Consider the following 9,869-nt stretch of genomic DNA (forward strand, 5'->3'; position numbering starts at 1 on the left):
GCATATTCGTATTACTAGCCCTTTCCTATTCTATAGACCTTCCTTTCCGTTGGTTTCTTTTCTTTCTTTTTTCTTGCGGCGAAAGTAAGGTCGTTCGTTAGTGATTCTTAAATAGTTTCGTGATAGAACTTTAGGAACCTGGGTAAACCACTAGATTTGGAGCACACCCCGCGCAAGAGAGGAAACGGGATCGATCATGTCCTCCCACAATGCCTTTTTTCTCTCCAAAAAGATAAGAAAAACAGAAGATTAAGAATCGAATGAATGTTAATATTTAAACTGATAGGTTTGAGGTAGGATATATACTGAAAGTATATAAATAAACGCCCGCTAATTCCACTCGATAAATAACGAAAGATAAAGAGAAAGAGAATAAATAAATAAAGAAAAAAGAACATGAAAAATGGGTTTTGTAAACATGCATGATATCAAGTATAGAAAGAAGGGTAATATCGTGCATGAGTTATACTATGACCATGAAGAAATTATGTAGGGAAGGGGGGGAAAGGAAAAGGAAAAGGAAAAGGAAAAGGCAGTATATGCTAGTAATGATGATGATAATATGATGATAGATGCTGAAGATGATAAATATAAATGGCTAATATGGAAGAAATGTCAAATGAGTGCTTTTTTGGCTTCCGAGGACAGAAAACGATGTCGGCGCTGAAGTTGGTAGAAAATCTCCCCCCGAAATCTTTGGGCGAGTGTGTGCTCTAACAAATTAAATGGAAACGACAGGGCTAAGGGGTATCTTGGTGATATATAGAAAAAATGAATAATGAAAAGTCAAAATCAAAGGAAAAAAAGCTTTAAAAAAACAGCTATGCGAGGTTATGCCTTTGAAGAACCAAGGAAAGGAAAGGAAAACAAAGTAAAGCAGACCATTACAAAGTTGCTAAGGACAAAAAACCGCCTTCATACTTCTCCCTTTTGTAGACCGGACAAAGATTTCCTACCCATCCCAATCGAATCGTAAAAGTAAGAATAGAAAAGGAAAAAAAGGAAAAAGAAAAGTAGCAAAGAAAATGTAGATTCCGCTAATAGACGTATGAAAGATAACAATTACTTAAACTCACTCGGCGGCTCAATCTCCAAACTCAGAGATGAAATCTCGTCCTTTGTCAACGTTGCCATCCACAGACAGCGTTCGCAAACCCCATCAATGGGCAAAAAGTTATATTTTGCACTCGCATCAACAAGTCTTAGTAACTTCTTGACAATTTGTGCAGTTCTCTTATACTTTGTCCAGTTTACCAAAGCTGGCCCATTGGGGGTGCCGGCTACCTGGGAGGTCAATGTTGCAGTATGAATGAGATCGTGGGTGAAAAGGCCAACGAAGGGGATACACCCGGATTCGCCGGTGACGAGGTCCATTTCGCGGCGGAGATTGTGATAATTCATGTTAGGTTGTACGAGAGTCTCGAGCTCTCGGAACGTTGCTCTGTCCGCTTCTGTAACAAGGCTCCAAGTCTTTTTGAGACGGGTCACATCGGCACTTAAGAGGGCAATGACGAGTTGATAGGTAGTTGCGAAATTTTGAAGACGACGGGCATGCGCGGCAATGTGAATATACTTTGTAATACAGCGAGATCGCTCATATATATCTCGAGTCATGACGATTTCCGAAGTGGCCCAGCTTACCATCTACGAAGGCATCATTGTTAGTCATGCCCAAAGTTTGCGACGATCAAATCAACTTACAAGGTTAAATCTGGCGACCACAATCTCCACTCCTCGGACGTCATTGTTCTTAAGGAACTCGACCCAGTCTCTGAATGGTTTGCTTGTAGGCTTCCATCGTAGTTCCACAAGTTCCTTCCAATCAATCTCGGTGAGTGCGTCCTTCTCAATCAGAGTAAACTGTTTCGCAAGGAGCTCAGAATCGTATGCGAGAATGAAAGGAAGGTGGATTGAGGTCGCATGGACCCCAGACTCTACCATCTTGCGCAGTTTGTTTGGCTTATACTTAATGGCAAGTGGATCAACCTTGCTTTCAGGTGGTATGATTGTAGACATATCAACTGTTGGGAGCTCAAGTTCCGGAGACTTTGAAGCCCCTCTATCGAGCGTGAGAGGTGGACTTGGGGGGTGGCGCATGGGGTGCGAGGGGACCCCGGCTTCTGCAAGCATTACGGATGGTTGGAGCCCCGGAAGCACGGTTGATGAGATGCTTATGGGCCGCGGGGGAAGATGATGAGTTGGGTCGATCGAAATTTCTGATGAGAGATCACTCATATTGTCGGAATCAATTTCGACAGCTGAGACCTCAATTCGCGGTCTGGATGGGCTTGGGAAATCCTCGAGTTCCCGTTGGATGTCGGACAGGCTGATAGTTTGATGGTCATCAATGGTATCCGGAATGGACATCATATGTGACTCCGGGGACATTATCCGGGCAGGAGGCGTATCAGCCTTGTCCGTCATATCATCGTCGTCCTCATCTTCCTCATCTTCCTCATCCTCATCATCGTCATCGTCTTCTTCTTCTTCGTCTTCTTCATCATCCTCCTCTTCATCTTCATCATCTTCATCCTCAGGGTCTGAGTCGAGAAGAAGGAATGATTGGGTCTTCGGCTCGGGATCGAGCATTAAAAAGGATTGCGTTTTCGGCTCGAACCCAAACGGAAACCCAGAATTTCTATCTTCGTCGATGCCCAAACCATTAGCGCCAGAGCTAGGCAGCGGTGTGAAAGTGTCGTTGTCAATGATTTGTCTCTTTCGTTGTTTCTTCCGTTCTGGTGGTGCTAGCGTATTTGGACGTTCGGATCCGGATTCTGATTCGAATTCCGATTCGGCTTCTGATTCAGTTTCTGACACGATTTCTTCCTCCTGGACTTGGATCATTGGTGCTTCCGAGAACAGCGGTGAGAATGGAGCGTCTTCGAAGGATGCCTCTGCGAGAGCGAGAGCGGCTGCGGCTGCGGCTGCGGCCTCCCGTTCTCTATGTATTGATAGTGCCCGTGCAAGCTGCTTCCGGTTGTACGTTCCTTCTAGCTTCGCTAAAGCGACTTCGACGCCGCCGTCATCACTCATAGTATCAGACATCTCAGCTAGTTTTAGCACTCCAGCCTCAAAAGTGTTTTCCCGTGTCACCTCTTCACTCCCGTCATCGGTCTCGTCATCATCGTCATCATCATCATCATCATCCTCACCATAGTCACCCCCACCCTGGCCGTGATCATCTTCATCATCGTCATAGTGGTCTGGGCTCACAGGCTTCGGCGCAGGTTTCATAGTCATAGCGCCAAGCGACAAAACTCCAGCATGTGGGGCGTTTGGCTGTGAGTACATCTCTGTCTCTGGATGCTTTTGCCAAATAGACATGGTCGAATCTGAAAATGTTTCGATTGTTTCTAATGTCGCTCCTGACTGTTGTCGAGCATGACTGCCTAAATCTCCGATACTTTCTGCGCCTTTGAGGTCGCCACCGCCTGGTCTCCGCCTGAGCATGCGATTCGGTGGTCGGGCAAATGGCGAGCCCACAGACTGCGGATTTGGCGAGCTGATGGCTGATTCATCCTCCATATGGTGTTCGTATTCGGGTATATGACTTGAAATTACACTTCCGAGTCGTGAAAAATTCCTTGGCACAAACTTGCCCGTGACTGCAGAGTCATAGCTGTCAATAGAAGACTGGTGAAGGTGGCCCGGTTGATATGTCGTAGGTGGACCTTTTGAGAGCGTCATGTATGAGAATGAGCTGTTTCTCTCAATTTCCAGTGGACTTGATGGCGATGGCATCGCAATTCCATTGATTTCCCAATCCGCTGAAGGGGATTTACTGTGCTGACTCTTCATCTTGCCCTTCTTAAAGTCTTTACCGTTCTCTGTACTCGAGCTTGAGCTCTTGCTTCTTGAGAAAAATCCCTTCGATTTTGCTTTTGGTGTTATAGCCCCGTCCATGTCTCCCTCCTCGCTAATTGAAGAAGGGTCCATTGACTCTATCTCCCGTCCTTTACCTTTGGATTCATTAGGACTCGGGGTCTCCTGCATGGTTGTTAGGGCCTTTCCAATGGTCAGAGTCAGCTTACTGGCGTTGACATCACCAGGTCTTCCGAGCGGCGTGACGCTAGTTAGCCTGATTTCTTCCTGCAGTGCATTATGGAAAGCCTCTACCACGCCGGCACCGAGAAGGTCTATCCTTGCCGACGCACTGGGGGACTCCGAGGCAAGCGACTCGGTCCGACTGAGGATCCCTGTCAATGTGACATTCCTTCCCTTCTCTACGACATATTTTGCGAGAGCTTCCGAAGGCCCTCGACGATGTGTCGGGAGCGGTGGAGTGCTCTTATCGTTGGGTGGAGCTGCCCGCCCACTAAATGCCCGCTTCACATTTACAAAGAGCCGTTTTACACTCGGACCAGACAATCCACCTTTCCGTTGGCCGTGCTTCGATTTCCCGTTCATCTTGAGATCCACGCTCATCCTGTCGTTCGGTGTGGAAGGGGCTAACAGCTCTACAACAGCTGTGGTTGGGGGCTTCAAGTTTCCGCGGACTAAATCGCCAGCATGAGGGTATGAAGTATAGGGAGATACCGCCTGTCGAAATGCGGCAGGATTCGGTGGGTTCCAATTCTGGCGAGATGTTTCGTTATAAGAGCCACTCCGTTTGTGGGATGAATGCTTGTCTATTTTTCGATGTCCGGAGTGCAGGAGGGGTTTCCAACCTTTCGAAGGCGAGCCAGGCCGGAAAGCAGCTGCGGTAGTACTATTCAAGCTGCTGTAGGCGTAGAGACTGCTACTATCGCTAACTGGCCGCGGTTTGGGCTTCGATTGCATAATTCTACTCGAATCTTGGGTTCTTGCTAGTGTTGGACGTGGTAGAGGGTGTGCGGCAGGTGCAGCGTTTATGATATCTCGAATAAGCCTCTGCGTCGCACCTGATGCGAAAGCAGAGCTAGCAGGGAGCCTTCTAATACTACTCTTAGAATCCCTAGCTCTGCCTTTTCCTTTTCTACGGGACCAATCCTGTTCAAACGCTGCCTTGAGTGACCTCGGGTCTTCACGAGTTCCTGCTTCTCCGCCCGGTGTGATGTGAGAGTCAATTTGCACTTCATTGTCGTTTACCCCACCTGGTATGCCGTCCCAGTATAAAACAGCCGCCTTTCTCCAGCACTTTTTGAGCTCTGCAATGATATTCATATTACTCCTATCCATCCCAAGTCGGGCGAAAACGTCATCTGAGAGCTCATTTAACAACCCTGCGAACTTCTCTCGTAGCTCCATCGATGGAACGTAATCGTCTGCAAAGTAATTAAGAAGCCAGTGTCGAATCGCAACGAATGTCCTCACTCTTACAACTTTTCCGATTTCGTCACCACGATCAATCGCCCATTTCAAACGTGCCATAAGGTATAAGACCAAATCATGAGGTGTCATAAATGCGCGAAATGTTAGAAAGAAGTCGGACATAAACTGATAATCGAGAAACGCAGCTGATGTTATCTGGGCTATGATTCGTGGCGGAGTTGCCGCAGTGATATCGCGAGTACGAGCGTCATATCGAACAATTGAAGGGTCGTCGCAGAGCGGAATGAAGGAGAGACTGTCGAAGATAGAGGGTCTGATGCTATGCAGGCCTCCGGCCATGATCGGTTCAGACGCCTGCAGGGCGACCGGGCTAGGGAGAGCGGTTGTGATAGCGGACGATATGCCAGACGCCGTTGGCGGCGGTTTTCTTTTGTCGTGCACAGACAGCCATGGTAGCTTCAAATCGCCGTACATGTTTCCCCACGAGCCCGTTTTTCTTCCCTCTGTCAGATTAGATTGTGGCAAACTGGATCCTAATATGAAAGGCGTGCCTGAAGGCGAAAAGCTGGCCGAGCCGAGGGTGCCCCGCGGTATCGGTACGTCCAAATGAATTGGTGGCACTTCCACAGGTCCCGCCGTTCTAGGACGAGGAGGAGGTTCAAATTTCTCAGTTAAAGGCCGCGACGGAACTCCATCTGATTTATCCTGGGGTGCTTTTGCATGATCCCCTACTATGGACAACGACCTAGCCCGATGCTGTGTTACTTTCGGTAAGGGAGGCGAAGACGGCGGCGCTTTTAACGGCGCCTGCCAAGTGGGTGATTCAGGCGGAGATGCAGTTTTGGGGGTTTTCGGAGTATGTATCGAGGATGTGTCTATAGTCAAGGGAATTGGCGGAACGGGAGGATAGGTGTTTGTAATCTCGACGTTTGGAATCGCTGGGCTTTGAAGACCTTCTTCTGGTGCTTCTCGGAGTTCCGACAGAGACTGTTTCTGATCAGCGGTTTTTGGAGGAGTTGCCGGTGCGACGACGAAAGGGTCTTGGAACTGACGATTAACGGGCCTGTGAGGTGGTGGATCGAATGTGCAGAGGAAATTGCACTCCAGCAGTTAGCTTGACTTCCTTCTTCCTAGATGCTTGTACATGTTGGAATAATATCATTTCGGTTGTACAAGAACCTTGTTCAGTTTTGGGCAGGCAGTCAGATTGCTGGACCGGGTCTGCGAAATCGACACACCGTCGGTGCCAACCAAACAGGCAGCTATGGAATACAAGATATATTTGCTAGGATACCGCAACATTGGGGGGGAGGGACAGGCGAAAGGAATAGGTTTTATCATTTTACTAATTTCTCGACGGGAAAATAAAAGGGTTTTAAAATATGCAGGAATAGAAAATGTTGGAAAGTTTTTAGATTACCTCAGGTACATCATTCCATTACTTCCAACGCTTGCTACAGTAAACTGTTGCCCATGTCCACTCCCACTCCTAGACGACGGAGCTGTGCTGTAGACCGAGCCCGATGAAGATGGTGGAGGAGGAGGTACAAAGTCTGGCGGCCCGGCAGCGTTATTTAGCGATTGTGTCATCATACGAAGGCGTTCTAGGCTGGTCATGTTGTGTACGACATTATTCAAGACCACCGGTGGCTCTGTGACTGTCTTTTTCCGTCTTCGAGGAGGTGTCAAAGGAAAAGGTCTATTTTGTCCGGTAGGAGTTGGCCCGCCAGCCTGGGAAGATGTCGAGGCGTGGGACTGTATCGAGGGAGCATAGGACAATGGGATGTTGGTATTCGAATGGGAATGTAACGAAGCGTTTGTCGTCGTCATAACTGTTGAAGCATTTGAATTACCCCGTCGCCGTCGTGGAGCTGGATAGTAGAACTTCTCGGTTGCAGAAGACCCCTGCCGCGATCTTGTTGTGGTTGGCAGCTGTGCATTGTTTGAAGGGATAGGCGGCGGCTGCCGCTGCGGTTGATCGAGGGATGTCATATCGATGTCTTTATCAATGTCGGTGTCGATATCGACGGTGATATCACGTCCGTCCAAGGCAATTGATTCCTCCGCTGCGTGTTATTTAACTTAGTTGACCAGTTCCGAGGGCGCGAGGGTAGAAAGAATTCATGGACGGATAGAAAAAAAACGTGACGAAATAAAATATATTTTTGGAGGTTCCAATGCACAGCAATCCCGACGTATGAGGCAAAGCTCGACTGTGGCCCCCCGAATGGTTATGCAAAGGGCGTACAGTCGTCAATGCTGATATATTCCGACTCGACCAATTGCTAGCCCCGGAACAACCAATGGTAACCCTAAACTAGCCCCGAAGTCTATTTTGTTTCCCAGGTTCGATCAAAAAGGGTAGGGATGTAATCGAAAGTATCGCGCCGAAGACCTCTATACTAGGAAGGAGAATGGTGGTTGTGTGTTCGGTAAACCGGGCTATCTGCGGTGAACTGACAAAACCTGTGACAAAGTGTTCGAGTTGGGCAATTCGAGGAGAGAACTTCCGTTGGCACGTGGTGGAGAGGGTGGGGGATCCGACGAACAGGTCGTGAGATCTCTCAGGCTCTCCTTGATCTCCATTGGAGGAAAGATCCAAAGGGACCGATCATAGACGCATTGTGGGAGGGAGTGGTGATAAAGATGCTAGCAGATGGGATGAGGTATCGATATGGCACGGTACTTTTGACGAGATGCTAAGATGTTGGTGTCTCGGTGTAGCGCGTTTCGAAGGTATTTGGAGTACGAGGCACGGGGACGGCCAGTTCCCTAGCCTAATAGTACGCAGTATAGACGACGGACGGGAAAAGCTGGTGAGCCGTCGCTTGAGTGGGCGGATGGTTTTAGGATCCGTTCCCCTACGGTGTGTTTCTCGAGATCTCAGAGAGTCTTGGAGTCTTATGCGCGAGGTTGAGAGGGGGCTTCGAGACAATCGTAAGGGAGGAGAAATGTAGTGGTGGTGAGCTGAAGATGACCAAAACAATCGGGCCAGCAGACTAGAGCAAGGCAAACTATTGGTCCGCCGACAACAGATATCGTGAGATCCCCAGCGGAAGAATGCAAAAAGAGAGACAAATTTTGGAGGAACCGGAGTTTTGGGTAACGCTACTTTAAGTATTGTAGGCAAGAGCCAATCACGCTCTTCAGGGCGACGTGGAACACTCACGCTTGTTCGTGAGCAGCCGGCATCCCATGTCATGTATAAAAGAGACTTGGGAGAAAGCAGGCAGGTCCGGACAGGGATGGCTTTTTAGCACTTGTTCTCGCCCATCCTCATGACATGCTCCTCCACCGACGATGATGGCTGCGACGAATCGGGTAGAAATAAGGAACCGCCCGGGCGCCATTGGGGGTGTTCAGACAAATGTATGTATGTACACAAGTACACATACATACGTGAACATACATGAGGATATAAATACCGACATCCCAAGCTCTGAACCCAATAGCACAGACGATGCAATGGCAGCGATTGTGGGTGGAGGGGGCTGCCCGTGATTGTCCAATGCGATTGTGTATGGACAGCAAGGCTCTGCAGGATTGTGCATAAAAAACGGACAATTGCCTCACTTCAGGCAGCACTGGAGTATCGTCTACGCAGGTGCAGTGTTCAAGCCGTCCAGCGTAGGCATCGGTCGATAGACGAGACTAGTCCTCGAAGGAGAACTGCTAGACGAGAGGCGGTCATTTTAGCCTTTGACGTGCATGCCTCCTTCTCTCCTGTCAGAGATCCGTGCATAGAACTCGACATCGTAGTGGATGACAGATGGGATGCATATGACAAAAAAAAACAGCCAATGCCCGTTGCTCAATCAGATGAAAGTGCTGTCGTCCGAGGCTCGTCACTCACCCCAGGCAAGGTAAGCGTGAATGGATGAAGTCGCAGATGAGATATACCATGAGAGGGATCTTTTGAAACCAACGGCACGGGCACGGGTCGTCAGAGATTGTCGATCATGAGAAAAAGGTTACCGACGAGACGGATACGCTGTAAAGCAGCTGCATATCTGCAGATGTGTGTCTCTTTTTTTGCCATTTGCCAAAGAAGAGATTCGAAACAAGAGGAGTCTTCCTGGTGAGAGTTCCGGTTTGCCTATCGGCTGAAGTTCCCCCGCTGCAGGAGCCGGCTGGGGTGATGCTGCCTCCCCACCACATAGTATCATTTCCAGAAAGTCCTAGCTCTTCGAGGTTTGCTGGGGGCCGACCGGATCAATTGACCTTTACCAGAAACCATCAATTAGTCCGTCAGATCAGGATGATGAGGATCAAGATGATATATCGTTATTGCGGCGGGTGTCGCGTCATCTTTATTCGCAGTCATGCAGAGGTAATTATAAAACCTCGCAATGCAATGTCATGTACGGAGTAGCTTGTCGTTAAGTTGCATTGACAAGAAGAGAATTCGAAGCAGCGCAGACAGGCTGGCAGCACGCACTGCTGGCCCCAATGCGTCGCCAGGATGACTGCATCGGATGCATTGGGATGCAGCAAACCAGGGTCCCTGATCGCTGAAAAAAAAGCCTTCCTGGCGCCTCCAAGGTCACTGGATTTTCAACGGCCCGAGTACCCCTGCAGCCGGAGATGATTCGAAGCCCGTCTCGACCCATTTTCTCGTA

At 48.8% G+C, this 9,869-nt stretch overlaps 1 protein-coding gene across 1 annotated transcript; it reads right to left on the minus strand.

Annotated features, from left to right (window-relative positions):
• Positions 1–1,062: 1,062 nt before the first annotated feature.
• On the minus strand, positions 1,063–7,242 carry AOL_s00117g28 (uncharacterized protein; the record flags this gene model as incomplete). Its single annotated transcript, XM_011127191.1, has 3 exons — positions 1,063–1,644; positions 1,702–6,313; positions 6,671–7,242. The coding sequence occupies 3 exons, from the start codon at positions 7,240–7,242 to the stop codon at positions 1,063–1,065; spliced, it is 5,766 nt and encodes a 1,921-aa protein (XP_011125493.1).
• Between the last annotated feature and the right edge of the window lie 2,627 nt (positions 7,243–9,869).

This window comes from Orbilia oligospora (assembly GCF_000225545.1).
Source record: "Orbilia oligospora ATCC 24927 unplaced genomic scaffold scaffold00117, whole genome shotgun sequence".
In the NCBI taxonomy this organism is placed as follows: Eukaryota; Fungi; Ascomycota; class Orbiliomycetes; order Orbiliales; family Orbiliaceae; genus Orbilia; species Orbilia oligospora.